At 40.6% G+C, this 17,166-nt stretch overlaps 2 protein-coding genes across 10 annotated transcripts in view; one reads left to right on the top strand and one right to left on the bottom strand.

Moving 5' to 3' along the window:
• Positions 1-383: 383 nt before the first annotated feature.
• LOC111604635 (RAC serine/threonine-protein kinase) lies at positions 384-5,996 on the bottom strand. Of its 4 annotated transcripts, XM_023322775.2 has the most exons (8): positions 5,900-5,992; positions 5,593-5,839; positions 2,675-3,557; positions 2,415-2,612; positions 1,463-1,852; positions 1,158-1,391; positions 954-1,100; positions 384-887 (listed from the first exon to the last, which is right to left on the bottom strand). In XM_023322775.2, exons 3-8 carry the CDS (start codon positions 3,200-3,202, stop codon positions 804-806), a joined length of 1,581 nt encoding a protein of 526 aa, XP_023178543.1. In that variant the 5' UTR covers positions 3,203-3,557; positions 5,593-5,839; positions 5,900-5,992; the 3' UTR covers positions 384-803. The 4 variants fall into 4 exon arrangements, with proteins under 4 accessions (XP_023178543.1, XP_023178545.1, XP_023178541.1 ...); XM_023322777.2 differs by lacking the exon at positions 5,593-5,839 and having other exon boundaries at positions 5,900-5,996; XM_023322773.2 differs by having other exon boundaries at positions 5,593-5,992.
• A 761-nt stretch (positions 5,997-6,757) lies between these two features.
• LOC111604637 (unconventional myosin-XVIIIa) overlaps positions 6,758-17,166 on the top strand; it is a 33,976-nt gene continuing 23,567 nt past the window's right edge. For 4 of the 6 annotated variants that reach the window (XR_003944138.1, XM_030222899.1, XM_030222898.1 and 1 more), the window contains exons 1-6: positions 6,758-6,891; positions 8,321-8,805; positions 8,864-9,658; positions 9,728-9,871; positions 16,405-16,809; positions 16,908-17,094. Coding sequence is in view for 5 of the 6 variants with exons in the window: in XM_030222899.1 (XP_030078759.1) it covers positions 8,356-8,805; positions 8,864-9,658; positions 9,728-9,871; positions 16,405-16,809; positions 16,908-17,094 (1,981 nt within the window). In the remaining variant the exon portion in view is untranslated. Of the gene's footprint in view, positions 6,892-8,320; positions 8,806-8,863; positions 9,659-9,727; positions 9,872-12,080; positions 13,376-16,404; positions 16,810-16,907; positions 17,095-17,166 lie in introns of those variants that run through there. The other 2 variants (XM_030222900.1, XM_030222901.1) reach the window with 1 other exon arrangement.

The raw sequence follows: 17,166 nt of genomic DNA, 5'->3' as shown, positions 1-17,166 counted from the left end.
TTTGTTTCATATAAATATGTACAAATATTTGTGTAAAAAAGCATATGCAATATATAAATTTCTTTCTTATTCTTGTTTTAATAATTTTCTTAAATATTATTGGCGCACCTGCAGTTGAAATTTTGTTTTACGTTTATATTTATAGCTTTTAGTAGTTGTTTTTATTGTTGTGTTCAGCTCTTGCATAAAGCGGAGCACATCAGAGGCAACTTTACCATTGAATATAACTCGAATATGTTTTTGTTTTTTGCTTCTTTGGAGTATAATTAATGCGTTTCTTGTATGTATAGTATTGGTTATGTGTGTGTATTGGTGTGGGAGTGTGTATTTCGATATCTTGCTGCAGGTTTATAAACTTTTTTTACTTATATGCTAGTAGTGTATTGAATTTTGTGTATTCTTTTCATCTCTTTTCTGTTTCGCTTGATAAATGTTATACTTGCATTTAAAAATTAACTAATCATTTTAAGCGTTATGCTTAAAATGGTATATTTAAATGTATGTATAAGTATAAATTTATGTTGTATACTATATATTTTTTATATATCGCGCTCAACGTTCTCTTATCTCCGCTTGCTTTTTGCTTCAGCTATTTTTATTGTAAGAAAAATAAGTTACTATCATTCAATGTGTTATTATTGGTGTATAAACTTAGCGGTACAAATTTATTTCGGTTTTGCTCGCAATTTTACCCATTTCTATATAACTAAGTATATTACGGGTGATCATAGGTGATGAAGCAGAATTTGATGTATTTTTATTATGTATGCATGTGTTGTATGTGTGTGTTTGTTAAACTTGTTCTATTGCATCGATGTGAGACTTGTGGAAGTACTTATGTGCGACGACGTGCCCAATGTGGAGGCCATATCTCCTTGATAGCTAAACTGTAAATTGGAGATGAAATATTAATTTAATATTTAATTTAACAAATTATACAAAGCCCAATTTACCTGCGGAAAAAGTGGCTCTTCGGCTATAGAGCCTAATGGTCCCGTGGGATCCGGCGGCGTTAATTCAACGCTCTCGCCTGTAAACTCTTCGTCAAAATATCGAGTGTCTGTATCTGATGTGACTTGAGGCTTGAAAGGCGGCGTTATCTGTGTGAATAGAATTGTTAGTCAATTTTCGATTAAGCGAGTTACGAAAGCTTATACCTTTTTCTGCACCAGATCTGTCCAATTAATACTCGCAAAGAATGGATGCGCTTGTATTTCCTTAACATCATCCTGCCCTCCACCTAAACGATTTCTAGGATCCTTAGCCAAGAGACCAGATAATAGACTTTTTGCTTCATCCGTTATATTTCGAGGAAATTTCACATCCTCTAACAATATCAACGTGAAGAGCACATCGTGATCCCGATTGTAGAATGGTAGCCGTCCACAGATCTGAAAATTAAAGAAATATAAATACCTTTAGAGATCTGTATATTTAACATTCAATGTAGTCTCTTGCTCACCATCTCATACATAACCACACCGGTGCCCCACCAATCCACCGCGCGCCCATAATCATTATCGTCTAATACTTCAGGCGCTAAATATTCCGGTGTGCCACAAAACGTTTTTGTTGTACGACCGTAAGTGATGTCCTCTTTGCACAGCCCAAAGTCCGCTACCTTAATGTGACCATCTTTGTCCAGCAAAAGATTCTCCAGCTTTAAGTCACGATAAATTATACCCTGCGAATGCAAATATCCCAGCGCTGATATTATTTCGGCGCCATAAAAACGTGTTCGCTCCTCTGTAAAGATGCGCTCATGACTCAAATGCCAAAATAGCTCCCCACCATTCACATATTGCATAACAAAACAGAGACGGTCATTGGTTTGAAACGAATATTTCAGTGACTACAAAATAGAGAACAAGAAACAGTTACATTAGATACATTAATGATTAAGTCAACTTTTAAAATGATCCATACCTAAAAACAAATACGTATAAAATCGAAATTACAGTGCACTTTTCGGTTTGACACCTAGTTTTATTAAAAAATAATTTTCTCTATATAAATAAAAAATATTTGAATGCTATAGTTATCAACGACTGTAATTAAATAAACTAGTAGATGTATTATGCAAATAGGCAATATGTTTTTTTTTCATTATAGCCAACAATATATTACTTTCAATATAATAATTTTGAAGTAATCTGTTAAAAGATTTCTCAATGAAATCTATATATACACAAACGTATAGTGAATCTTATATTTTTACTGTCTTTTTCCTTTCATATTTTACGCTTAAGCTTTGCTTTCATAAGAAACACTAAAATCACAATTCATATTCAGCTGTCAAAAGCACTTTCATGGCAAACAAATCAAAGCGGGGAATTTCCCTAGTTAAAGACTTAAGATTTCGGTTTCACGCTGACGTAAAATTGTTAAATGTTATGAAGTAGGTTAACACTTACAATCAGGAACGGATGATTTGTTGACTTTAGCACACGACTTTCGGTTAGTGTGTGCGCGACCTCATCCTTTTGTATGATGACCTCCTTTTTGAGAATTTTGATTGCGTACAATTTGGCTGTAGCCTTCTCACGGCAGAGAATCACCTTACCGAAGGTGCCCTTGCCAAGCACCTTGAGGAACTCAAAATTCTCAAGTGTCTAAATGAAATAAGAATGAATATATATATATGGATATGGGAATCTGTATCCTGTGTACATACCACTTTCTTAACGCCGCTGCTGTTTCGTGTGGTTCCCTGCACTGAGAACTGCTCGGATAGTTCCACCTCTGCTATGCCGGCCATATCCACATCTCCCATGTCGGTTTGGGCTGATGGCGACATTGCCGTTTCGCCCACTTCGCACAGCCTGCTGGCCACATTACGTATAGCTTCCGTCCAGGCCTGTCGTTCAACTTCCGATTCGACGGCAAATGTGCGCTCGATTACTGTCGCAAAATGCAGGCCGCGTATAATGAATGTAAAGGGCTTCGGCCGATCGACGGCCATTATTTGACAGCCACGAACGGTAAACTTATTGAGCAGCTGGTCCGTCTGTGTATAATCTACGGGCCTGCTGCGATAACCCATCAGAGAGCCGTTGTCGCGTAGCACGAAATAACGTTGGCGCCAAGTCTTGATGTGCTCGCCGCGTTTCTGCAACCAACCCTCACGCACGATCTTTGGGTGGACCGTAACGAAGGGTTCAACGAGGCTGGTGGGCGATGTGCCCGTTACTGTCAAGGACATGATGGCTTCTGTTGCCGTCACTACTGGATACTGAGCGCCAGGCACTTCGTTGTTAAGCAGTGCGTCGCTCAGTTCCGACACGTTGCAATTATTTATGTTGTTGCTACTGCTGCTGCCGTTGCTGTTGTTGTTGCTGGCGTTGCTATTACTGTTGTTTCTGTTCAAGTTGAAGCCTAAACGACTGCCAGGGATCGTTAAAGTCGTTGGTGTTGGCGTTATTGAGGCAGATCTAGTTGCGGCGCTGGCAACCACAGTCGATCTCCTCTGCAGCGCAAATGGTAGGTAATTCGTGTTGAGGCTGTTTCCAGTTCCGGGTGCGCCGAGCTAACCAATTCCACACACTCCAGTCCAGGTTCTACAATGAGGGCACTTGTTAAAAAAGACGGGTATAAATAGTGCAACAAAATACTAATATTTCTTAGCATTTTTGCGATGCATAATGCAAATTTTTTTATAGAGATGGGAGCGTGAAAATACTTAGAAAGTCCCACGCAATTCCCAATGAATATAATAATTATAACAAACATTATAAAATTAATGACTACTAGATTTTAAATCAATAGGAAACCTTTCATCTATTTTAATTTTGACTGTTTTTCGAGCCCAAAAAGTTCAATACGCACCCATCTCTAAAATGCACATACATATGTGCACATATATTTATATATGTTTGTGCATATGCATATTTTGTTATTGTCTTTTGGCGTGTTTATGGCAAATTGCACAGCCCTTTGCTGCTGTTGTTGCTCGCGTTGTTATTGTTATTATTGTTGGCGCTTGCGTCAGCAGCTGCAGTAAAAGCAGCTGCAAAACTTATTAAAATAGGATCGATCGTTCAAAAAAATAATAATAATAAAAAGCAGAAAATCGAGCATTTGCAGCATTTCCGTAAGCCGAAGGGCTGTCGCGACGACGACGGCGACCGCCCTGGTGCTCTCTTCCACTGCTTCTCTCTCTCTCTCTCTCTCTCTCCCTCTTTCTTACACTTAGTCATTGCGCGCCCCACACGTAGAGGCGCCAGCACATTGGCAGCGCGGCTGTTGCAATTGTTCTTGCGGTTATTATTGTTGTTTCTTTTGCCGTTTTAGCTTCAAACAAAATTCCGCAAAGCGGGCAGCAGCAGCAGCGATACGAGCAAAATTTTTCGCGATTGCATTTACCGCGAAATTAAATCAAAACAAGTCGTCGGAGCGCGGCTGTTCATGAACTTACACGCATACATACATACATATGTATGTGTACGAATATATTTACATACATATGTATGCATACGTGCCAGTGCTTGCATGTATTCATGCATATATATATGCTTGCATGTATCGCACAGTGTGTCTGTGTGGCCCGCTGGTTGAGATCGCAGCGAGCGATAAAGGTGCGAGGGGCACGCGTGCATGTGTGTGTCAGAGAGTGCGGCAACGATCGCAGCTGAAAAAAATATATTCATTTGCAATTTGCGAAAATGTCAACTCCGTGCCTTGGCGGTCGCTGCCGGCTGTACAAATTTCGCTATCTAAAACTGTAAACAAATGTACATAAAATATAATCGACAAAATACACGCACACAAACACATACACACATATTTGCTTGTGTGTCTGCAATGCAAAGTGCGAGGCCGCGTCAAAAGGAAAGTGTGTGGGCCGGCCGGGAAAGTTGGCGGGCGAGACGTGAACATGTCTCGACAGACAATATGTACACAGTATCGTTTCTTTCTATTTGCCAGAGTACGTGTGTAGGTCGGCGCATCAAGTGATCAGCAGCGACAGAAAAAAAAAAACTGCACACCGATTCGGAACAGATTCACTCACTAAACCGAACCAGTTGCAAACCAGTTCAATGACACAGTTCAGGCACACATACATATTTGCATGTACATTGCTTAAGCATACATATTTACGATTTAATGACAAGAATTTTTTACAATATTAGTTACGATTACCCTTTCATATTGTTGTAAATTCTAACAAGAATAATATAAGCTTGCGCACGCGCCTAAACAATGGCTCAAACCGGCAAACCGAACCGCAAGCAAAAGTTTTTGAGTTTGCAGCCTTGTCAGCAACATGTCTAGACACTAATACAGTTATCAAATGCATATATATACATACACACGCACGCACACATATGTCGATTTATACGTGCATATACATACATGCACGCAAACATACAGCCCCACAAAGATAGATTACCATCGGGGGCAGACAACACCATTCACGTCGACGTCGACGTCGACGTCGGCGTCCGCGTTGACGACGGCGACTATGACTACAACGACGACGACGAAAATTTGTTAAGCGAGCGAGCGAGCAACAATAACAAAGGCCATGGCTGTTTAGCGGTATTTGGCATAAAACACTTGCATTTGAAATGCCACTAATAATTTGGAACCCACCTAATCGTGCAAAAGAACCGACTTTTGCATTTGAGTTTTACTCTTTTTCACAAATGTAAAAGGCAGACTCTGCTGCAGAATGGTGACGGTGACGGCAGCGACACTCACGTATGTTGTTTTTGTTTCTGTTGTGTGTTAACGGGTGAGTGTGTTGTGAGTGCTTGTGTGTGTGTGAGGTTTCAGACACACACAGTTCAATACGGATTCGCCACAAAATTGTTGAACTGATCGAATGTTGTCTTTTGTCCTGGTGCGCATAATATATATATGTTGAAATATTATATTTTTCATAAACACACGCACTCACACTTAATTTTCCATGTACATGCACCGTTTGGTTTTTACGCTTCACTTTTTTATTCTTGCGATATACGAATCATTTTGTGGTGGTCGGTCGAAAAGCCTACGGTGGCCGGCCGATATGATTCATAGCAACACTTGAAGTATTAGTGCTAGGATGACAATCAATTTTTTGAACGACTATATTCAATTGTATTGTTTTTTTCATGGAAGAGTCAAGTTTTTCTTGTGAAATATATTTATATATATATATGTTTATATTCATTAATTTCATGTATCAGCATGGACTCAACCGACAATGACTTCAGTGATCCATCCAAAAAGCAAAATATTTTCCCTCACTTAGGGACAGTCGAAGAGCACCAGATGGATTCAAAATATCCTAATTATACGAGTATATAAATGTCTGGTGGTCAATCATTTTTCTTAGAGAAGCGTTTGCAAAGGAAGCCAACATTTTTCGATTCAGGAGATTATCAGATGGCCAAGCAAAATGGGAACACTTCGAAAAACATATTCCATTCAATTGGGGTGACCATTCCAACTCCGGACACCGTTTCAGTACGTAAAACATATTATTCAAACGAGAGTAATATTTCTTCCTGGAAGACTTCTTCCTGAATCTCAAACTTTCTACTAACAAATATCTAAATTATTTTGATTTTAATATGTAATTAAATAATAATTAATAGTTTAATAAAAATATTTAATTCAAAATCACTGAATGAAATTAAATTTATCTGCAGGGGAAAACATTTTGCGTCTTCCAACACTGCTACAATATTTTTGTTTGCTTAGCTATTGTGTACACATTGGCCTTAAATTGAACATCGATATGTGTTTAAATATTGGTCCACCACTAAAACGCAGTTAGGTGCACACTGGCCGATCGGTTGTGGTCGTCGGTACGGTAAAATTTTGTAATTATTAGAATTTAAATCCAAAGGCATTTGCTTATGCCAAACGCGTAATTGTGCGCATTGCTTAAATAGCAAATAGGTAAAAGCCAGAATTCTTTAAGCGATCATAATACTGTTTGTTTTGTGTGTGTGTGTGAGTGCTTATCAAAAGAGACATAGAAAACTGCAAAAACAAAGGTGTTATTGACTTCGCTAGTGGCAGGCAGCTTTCTTTTTTGCTTCTGGCTCGTATCGCATTCCAGTTCCACCCTCTGTCTATTGGTTTTTTGCTGAATGGGCACAAATTGTATTGTATAAATAATTAGACTCAAGCTGAGGCCATTAAATTAAGCAACATTAAACAGCTAAATATGAAATGCAATCGAGTCTGGGGCAATCAATACAAACACAAAAACAAACTCAACTGCAAATACAACTGCAATAACAACGGGCCCCTTAAGTATCAAATGTATTTGTCTCTGTTTGAACGTATGTGTGTGTGCGTGAAAACAAAACAAAAATTGTATACAATATGGAAAAAGAAAGCGCATAATTGAATAAATAATAACAAATGGGGGCGAGCCTCAATGACAAAAAGCCACCGTTGGCATCAAAGCGAAATGCAAGATTAACAAAAATATGCATGCTTGACGCATTGTTTACGAGATTTTGCAATTTCATGCAAACGCAAACTCATACACACACACACGTGTAGACGTGCAAAAAACAGTTAACTGTTGTGGTTGTGTGCGGGTGCATTGGTATCAGGGTTTCTTTGCAGTGAAAGAAAAGAAAAGAGAGTAACCAAGAAAAATGCGAAACTAACCGCAATGCAAGGGGCCGTGGCTGGCCGGGACAGGGCAGGGCAAATTAAATTAGCAGCAGAGAACAAAAATGTGCAAAACTGTTGGGCACGCCCTTGAACTTGCGACATTCGCAACCCCCTCTGCCCGATAGGTACTTATCTGTAAACCGGCTCAAAGCCCGAAGTCTGCTTCGACGAGTGTTTAAAAATTCGATTTCAATTCAATTATTACTTAAGTATCTTCTTTTTTTATCTATCTGCTATCTTATCAACAAATTGCTTAAATTGATTTTAAGTAGTTTATCAATTATTTTTGAAGTGCGAACCCTGCAGTTCTTATCATACATTTACTCAAGGTACATTTGCTCAGCAATGGTACATTATAGATGTACCATTTGCATGTATTGAATAGCTAGAAAAGTGTTCGTTTTTTCATTATTGCTACGTGAAGTATATATATATATATATTTTCTCAAAATTTAATTCATTTTGTCTTTTGCAACTGGCTTTTTAAATTGAGTTGGCACATTTGGTACATTTGTGGCTAATGTAATTATCTTTAAATTTAATTGTACACAGTTGGCTTTCTTATACAAATGTTATCTCTGCTATGTGTAAAATGAGGGAAAAGCAATTTGTGGGGCTCTAAACGGCGCTGAGAGTGTGAATACATATTTAGCTACAAAGCTCATTTTTATGGTTTGATTACATTTATATCCCTAAGGACTTACATTCAAAAACACACACGAACAAATAAGGATGTTCAACTTTATGAAGAAGAGCGCGGGCGATGAGGAAAAGGAGCGTCGCAAGCGCGAAAAAAAACTGCGCAAAGAGGCTAAAGGCGGCAGCGGGGGCGGGGTAACTGGCAGCATGAGCACCGATGAGCTGCTGCGTCTGGAGGAAGTGCGTCGATCGCTCAAGATACGTGGCCGCCGCAAGGAGAAGGAAAAACTGCCAAGTGGGATAACAGCCGACTACAGTGCAGATTTCTTTGCGGCCCTTAATGCCGATGCAGCTAGCAGCAACGGGAATGGGAATGGCACTGGTAGTGGAAATGGCGGGCCAGAGCAGGATCGTGGCAATGAGGAAATTGTAGCATCTGTGATGACACACATCGAGAGTCGAAGCGCCGCCAACGGAGCTGGCATGGCCATTAATTTGAACTACGGCGAGGTTACACATTCCCTACTCTCAAGTGGACTGAAGGTGAGAATGCTTAGTCGAAGTTGATGCTTCTTAAATATAATTACTATTATACTGACAGAATCGATTTTTACCGCCGGTGCCGCCGAAGCCGCCCAAGCGTGGTATTTTGAAGGGTTCGCGCAGCAACATGACCAACGTTCATGAGGAGATTGTCTTCACCGGTGGCGGCACGCCCGAAATGCTGATGCGCAACACCATGCAAAATGAGCAACTGTTTGAGGGCAACCGTGGCGGCGGCAGCGGTGGCTCCAATTCCAGCCAACACGGCACATCCTTCACCTCCGTGGAGAGCCTGCGCAGCGATGGCGAACATGCACCACAGCAGCGTGCCATGACCCTGCCGGCGAATGCTCGCTATGGTGCACCACAGACGCCCACGCAGACTGCCCATTTGCATGTGCTGACATCACCATCGCCGAGTGCAGACAGTCTCACAGATACCACAAACTCCTCCTTTGCCACGCCTCCATTTTCTATGAGTCCTGTGGGCGAATCGCAGGGCATCGATCGCTGGGCCCGTGTGCACGCATTTGAGGATGTGCAGTTGCCGTTGCCTCCAGTACAGCTGGTGCAGCTGCCGCCGCCCCGGCAGTTGGTCATAAAACGGCAGAAATCACCGCGACATGACTTCGGTTTCAGCCTGCGAAAAGCCATATGCTTGGACCGCACCGAATCGCTGATGTCGCCCATCTTTCGACCGGTCATATTTGCGGAACCTGGTGCCGGGGGTGGTGCCACGGGCCTGCTGCCTGGCGATCGTTTGATCAAAGTCAATGGCACACCAGTGGGCGATTTATCTCGCGAGATTATCATAGAGATGATACGCAACAGTGGTGATGCTGTTACCGTCGAGGTGCGTAACACACGTGGCAATTTCAAGACATCCACACTAAATAGCTCTCCTTGTCTTTTACACATCTAGGTGCAACCAGTGGCTGAGCTGGTGGAGCTGAGCAAGCGCTGCATGGCGCCCAGCACGGCCACCGTTGAAGAGATCGATCATTCCATTAACAACGGCAACTGTAACACTCTTCGCCGCAGCGCCAGCAAACGCTTCAAGCGTCAGGTAAGACCACAAGTCAGATTCCCATCTTAATCCATTAGCAACGCAGTGATTAATGAAATTTGTTGTCTGGAACAGACGCAAAATCATAATCTTTCGTAATTGTTCATTAATCAGGTAATTTTTATAAACAATTAAACAGCGCACATGGAACTAGTGTCCAAGGTCGCAATAGGATTTTAAAAATTCTTAGTGGGATTTAAATTGAATTGTTAATAGGAATGATCTAAATTATCTATAGTAGAGAGGACTATCTAACAAGCCTTATTTTCTCCACATATAAAAATTGGAAATATCGTTTATTTTTATGAATTTCACAGTAATATACTATTATATGAAGATGGATTAAACATTAAGCATGTAAATATATATCTACTGTTATTGTTATAGTTATTGACAAGGCAATTCTTATTGAGGCTGGTCAGGAATTGGGTTCCTCTTGAATAGTTGAGCAACAGCTGTTAAAAATTCGTATGCTTTCTATAAGTTTATGCCAATTTAACAGATTAGTTATCTAATAACAAATTCTGAACTGTTTGACATATTTTCCTTATAAACTATAGAAATTCGATATTAATTATAACAATCAATGAAGACTTGCCCTTATATTCAAATTAGTTCCTTCATTATAAGGCTATTTTCATAAATCTTTGGATATGTCTTTGGATATGTCTTGCATTACTGGGAGCTTAGGGCCAGTCAAACCTCCATATATATCTATTATCGGATATTTAAAAGAAAACTAGGTAAAAGAATCGGTAAAAACATATGTATACAAAGTTTCCTGCCCAAGGCATCTACCTAACGTCTACAATCTCATAAAGTTTCTATAGGATCAGTGTATGGGAAATAAAGCTTTTTGATATTTATATAAATAAACCAAATAAATTCTTACTAAAGATGGTATTTCTCTTCTTCTTTTTTATTTTAATTTGATCTTTAATATTAGTTTAAATTATCCATGAATATTGATCGATGTTTGCTATTTTAAAAACATTCTTTTTAAATTGAAAACTTTGTAAGCTTTTAAGAAGATTTCAATTATGTTCTTAAATTCTTGACTTTAACTTATTGCATATGACATACAGAAAGAATTCAAATGCGACATATTATGAATATATATGTTCGGAATAGCTGCAACTAATTTCTAGGGTATTTTGTTTTCAATTACCCAAAGATTCAGGTTTTTTACCAGAAATAAGAAGATGAACAAGTTTGTTCAATGCGGGAATCCCATCGGAGTGGTCAACGTATCTAAAATAAAAGCATGCAAATATTGGCTCACTAAAGTAAACATTTCAAGTTAACTTAGAGGGGTTAAGAGTTTCAGAAGCGTATGATGATGATGGTATAATGATGAGGATCGGGAAATGAAAGTAAAGAAAAATATTCGAGTAACTTAAATGTATTTATATATATTTATATTTATATCAATATACATGTAATTTTCTTGACCAATTTGTCTATATGCAGGGTAACTACCTGTCGAGCAATTCCAATTGTAATTGCAGTTGAAATTCTTATTAACTTGTTGACTTTAGCCGCAGCTAGAAACGTGTTTGACATTTTTCACTGTGTTTATCTCTTGCAAATGTGTTGTAAAATTGTCAGCACCTGAGCGATCAATCGCTTGAAATTCCAGGCCCAGCCCGTTCCAGCTATATGCCTAGTCTCATTCCAATTGGAACATAGTTGTTGTTGTTGTGTTGCTGTGTTGTTGCTGTCTGGCTGAGTTCAGAAAGGCGTCGACATATTTGAGCGCCTTACTCACTTCATTCAGCAGACGAAAATAAAACGATTTGGCAACACTGTTGAGAAAAAAACTCGAACTGCATTTTAGTAAACATCATTAACAACATGCTGCACAGCTCCCCTTTGCTTCCAACTCGACAACACGAACAGCCGAGCCGTAGACAAGCAGCGAACATGGACGAAGACGTTGACGTCGACGTCAATATCAACATCGGCAGCAACAGTAACGGCAGCAGCTGCAGCTGTGTGCATTTTTCTACACCCACTTTGGACTGCGTCGGCTGCCTACACAAATAGCTGACGTCGTGACGTCGCAGTCGCCGTCGACGTCGACGTCTGTGGCGTTGCGCTGCGCTGCTTGCGTTTTGTTGCTTTTGTTTTTGTCGAGTTTTCGTTGTTGTTGCTTGCTTCGTTGTCGCTGTCGTTGGAGCTGGGCCGTCAGTACGCTGCAAACTCTGCCCAAGTTCGGTACGGAAATTGAAACGCGAGACACCCACTGTGAAATTTCTATGCGGGATTACAGCAACAACATAATTAACACCAACAATAGCAACAACAACGTCAACAATTCTTGTCATTCAAGCTGTCGTTAATAGTTAATTCATAACTCGCATTTGATTCGCGTTCGTGACTCGAGTCTTGCATTTCAATCAATCAATCAAACGGCGATCGCACGATGATTGGCCATTTTCAGCCAGTTCAATTGTCTCTAATGTCAAAACGCTAAGTGCCTGAACTCACACAGCCACATACATACACGCACACAAAGAGGCACAACAAGATTGTTCAGTCTGTGGTGCGACTAACGTTTCCAAGGTTTTGGGCGCGCTCCAGTTTCGCACTTATTTCCCGTTTCACGTTTGTGCGTCTCTGGCCCGGTCTGTGTGGGTCTGGTCATGCTCCAAGCTCTGCTGGCTGCTGGCCATGACAATTGTTTGCATTTGACTTACGATCTAAGTACCAAGTGATCACATAACTCGCACACAAGCAAACAAACACGCTCGCACTCATATTTTTATCATGTTTCTCAAGCCGAAAAACTTCGAGCAAACACTGCGTGGCGGCATTGTGCCTGCTGTGCCGGCAGCACCTGGCTCCGGCCTAAATCCATCCTTTCATCGTGGGTGCACGGGCAAGGCACATGCCTGCGGCACGAATAAGGCACAAAAAACAAGCGGCGTGCTAACTAAAACAAAAGCCACGCCAAAGGCGCAACGTAAGAATAGTATTAGCTCGGAAACGATCAGTGAAAGCGGCTCAGAGAACTCCAGCAGCTGGCCATCCACATCGTTGGCCACTGTTCCACCCACACCGCCACCACCCAAGCCGCCGCGTTTGGCAGCCACTAGGCAAGGAGTCAAGGAGACAACTGCTACAGCTGCTACTGCTGCTGTTACCAGCATCGAGCGGAATTCGATTCGCACGCGCAGCTTTCGCCAGAATGGCAAGATCAATACAACGCCAAGCACAACAACAACAATAATAAACGCACCAACGGCAACGATAACAACAACAACATCTGCTAATGCTGCAGCAACAACATTGATACGGCCGCCGTGGAACAGCTCCGCGATAGCGGTATCCAAATATGTAGCAGCAGCAGCTGCTGCAGCGCCACCTTCGCCTGTGCCCCATATACGCAGTTCTTATCGGCGGCGACGCGATGCCCAAAACGCTGCTCAGCAGTGGCCACTCATCTGGGCCAACTCACTGGCCTGCAACTACAAAAACTATGATGCAAGCATTAAGCAAAAGGTGCGCATAATATAATTACACTTGACTACAAAAAAAACCAAACGAAATGCGTGAAATTGTTTACTAATTATATATTTGAAAGAAAAAAATATTGGGCCACAAAATACTATTATTCTGATCGCAAGACTTCGATAATCTTACAAACCTAGATCTAGATCCTATAAAAACTAAATAACCAAAAATTAGCCGGCGTTGCACGGAGCAACAGACTTAGAAATTGCTTGAGACAACTTTTTGTTGAGGGCTAAATTTTGGAAAATTAATAGATTACAAATATCTAATATGTATTTGGTTTTTTTAGAACGTCAATATTACATCTCTGACCTAAAAAAAACCTTCTTTAAAATTCTAGGCCTTCTAACCTTTTTATATATCTTTTTATAAAGTTAAAGATCAACTATATAGAATATCTTTTTGCATACAATAAAGATTTTTGAATATTTCTTTATGAACATGTTTAGGTGGATATATCTTTTTATCTGACCAAAAATTGAAAAGCTACAGCGTAATTCTTTTTATAGATTTAAAAATATTCCTTACATATCAGATTATGCGAAGCATAAAGGAAATCCTTGTTTTTTATTGGCGAAAAGGATTACACTACTATAAACTTTTCTTATAATAAATTCACTATAGTTTTAGTCAATCTTATACATTGGAGAGTATGCATATAGGTTTATAAATATATTACTATTTCGACATACATAAACAATTTAGTTACCCACATAATTCATACCTTATTTTTGCTCGTCTTGCATAGCACCCATATGTTATTCTCGTTGTGCATCCAGTCGATTTTCGCTGGAAAAAGTGCGACCTAAATACTTGCTTACTTATATTCATGGAAGGTGTCTACATATATTCGCGAAGGTGGCGCATTTGTCATTTGGGTGTGTGTAGTTAAAAGCTTAAGGTGCGGTTGCACTTATAGCAAAACTTAAAAATTATCGAGTCATAACTGTGTGCTTACATATTTAAATAGTGTCAGGAGCTGTTGCTGCTGATCTTGCACTAAAATCTAATTGTTTCCGCTCAGTAAAAAGATGCTTAAAAATAAAATAAAATTTTATTTCTCATCTTTGTCGCTTAGTGTTAAAAACTTTCTAGCCCTTTATGACTCGATCGATGAATGGATCGATAGATCGTCGAACCGTGACCCAATGTACGATTCAGTTGTTAGTTATTTTATTATGCTCAGACTGTTGGCCAAGCACACGGGGACTGGGTAAGGAATGGGATTGGGATTGGGGATTGGGACGGTGCGTGGGCAAATGGTCGGCTCATAATTTACGACATGGTCGTCTTGTCGCTGCATTTATGGTTTTATGGCTCACTACGCAGACAACGTCGAGCGATGGACGCGCTGCCCTGTCGAGCGGAAGTATTCATTTACGTCGCTCGCTTTGTTGTTCTTGTCTCTCGCTCTCTCTGTGGGCTTCAGCTTGGACAGTTGCATGCCACAAAATAAACGATAGTTTTTAGATATCAAATCTTAACATTGAGTTGCGTTTGGTAAACCTTAGTCAGAGCTTAATTGACAGCCCGCCCTATGTTCTCGTTCCCTTTGCTCTCTGTTTTGCTTTTCGCGCTCTCTGCTCTTTGTCTCATAGCTCGCCATGCCCTATACATGTTAATTAGTCAGGTCTGTCTGCACATTCCTTGTCTAATTTGTACATCTCATCAACTTAAACGGTGGCGGGTTCATTGAACCGCAGCTGCCCCACCAATCGACGACTGCAGCTATTGATTGACAGTGGACAGACGCTTGTCAGCCCATTTGTTTATAATACTATATATATATATATATATATATATATATATATAAGTAGATGTGTATACAAATGTGGGTGCTGTTTGAGATTGGCTAAACATAAAATTATTATTAGATGAAGTTTTTGAAAAATCGTTTGTTCATACTCAAGATTTGATCCGATAGTGATTTTTGAAATTTGCAATTACATTTGAAGTTGATTTATTTATTATTTAGGTTTTTTTGTGAGATTTAAGTACACCCCATATATAGTTTTTAAAGAGCATTATTGAATATCTGACTGATCAGTGAGTTCAAGGTAATTTTCGCTAGAGTTTATTTTTAATCTCATCCAGTTTACTTCCAAACTTATTTTTTTTTTATAATTTTGGCTTAGTTATAGTTATACATACTGGTCTATATTCATCATTTGCACCAGTCAGGCATCGAAACATTTCTAATTGACATTAATGAATCCTAAAATTTATTTCCTGCTTTAAAAATATTGAAATCGGTATGAGCTAATTCTCGATCTATTAACAGTGCATAACTGAAAATGACTCCAATTCCGGGCTATTGAACCTAGCACAATATTTTCATAATTACGCCACAAAGTACGATTGCAACAACTGCAAGCTAATGCAAAGTTGTATAGATAGAGAGGGGAGCGGGTGGTGTGTGCTGAGGAGATGCGGCAGATGCATAGATAGCAGCGTACAAAAAGTAAACTGCGTCGGCAGCAACGAGTAAATGCCATTTATAGCTCCAAATGTGAACTGAACGTGTTGGCACCGCCAACGAAACGCTGCTGGCGACGTTGGCGAGTTGCATAACTCAGCCGCGCATCCACGGCTATGGCGAAGTAACATCAGCAGCAGCAGCAGCAGCAGCAACATCAACAGTCACATAGAGCATGTCTAGCCCACTAGCATTTGCATGGGAATGGGATTCGGATGGAGGGGAAATGGGAAAAGGGGCGGGCACTGGGTCTGGGCCTCGCTCTATGGGCTGTTAGTCTGGGCAACTAATTAGGATTTAGAAACATCAAATTTAGAAATGCACCAAAATAAAACGGAAAAACGAAAAGCTGACGTTGCGCTTAGGTGAACTGAATCCAACGGAGCTGAAGTACCATAATAAATGGAATAAATGCGTGAAAATGCGTGTGCCCAAAAATAGACAGAAATAGTACATAAAATATCACTTGAAGTTGCGCCCCACCAAATTGTTGACCCCGATATTCTTTGATATTCAGTAAATATATGCTTATATTTTGCAGAGTCGGCACGAGAATGGTACGGGTGGCATTATTGGCATAAACGATAGCGATGTGGACATAGTCGATGAAGCCGCACAGCCGGAACGTGTGTGGCTGGTGCATCGCGGTGGCTTTACTGCAGCGATCCGTCTGCCGCCCAGCGAAACGGCGTATGAGGAGCACAAGTTGAACGTGCGATTGCTGCATAATGGCGAACAGTTGACCGTGGATGAGGATGACATCGAAAAGCAGAACATCCCCGCATTGGATTTGGCTGAGGACATCTGCGAGCTGAAGTATCTGAACGAGGCGTCCGTGCTGCACTGCCTCCGACAGCGATATGCCAGCAATCTGATACACACTAAGGCGGGGCCCACGCTGCTCGTGGTCAATCCAATGGCACCGCTGTCGCTCTACTCTGAGAAGGTGAGACTGGTCTGGTTTTCGGGCTGTACTGGTTTGATTTGATTTGTTCGGCTTATTTATTATCTTGGTGTCTTTCTTGTCTGTTTGCTTGCTTGTAGGTTGTATCCATGTTTCGCGGTTGCAAAACGGAGGACATGCCGCCCCACGTCTACTCGCTAGCCCAGACCGCCTACAGGAGTTTGGTTGAAACGCGACGCGATCAAAGTCTAATATTCATGGGTCGTTCTGGTTCTGGCAAGACCACAAGCTTTAAGCATGCGCTCAACTACTTGGCGTTGGCTGCTGGTATGTCTAGACACTGTTGTTGTTATTGTTGTAGTTGTATCTGTCGCTGGTGTGTTGGTGTTTGTAGTTGTT

Source organism: Drosophila hydei, unplaced genomic scaffold, assembly GCF_003285905.1.
Source record: "Drosophila hydei strain 15085-1641.00,03,60 unplaced genomic scaffold, DhydRS2 tig00000063-arrow-pilon, whole genome shotgun sequence".
NCBI classification, from domain to species: Eukaryota; Metazoa; Arthropoda; class Insecta; order Diptera; family Drosophilidae; genus Drosophila; species Drosophila hydei.
This window is presented reverse-complemented; position numbering and strand designations above follow the sequence as displayed.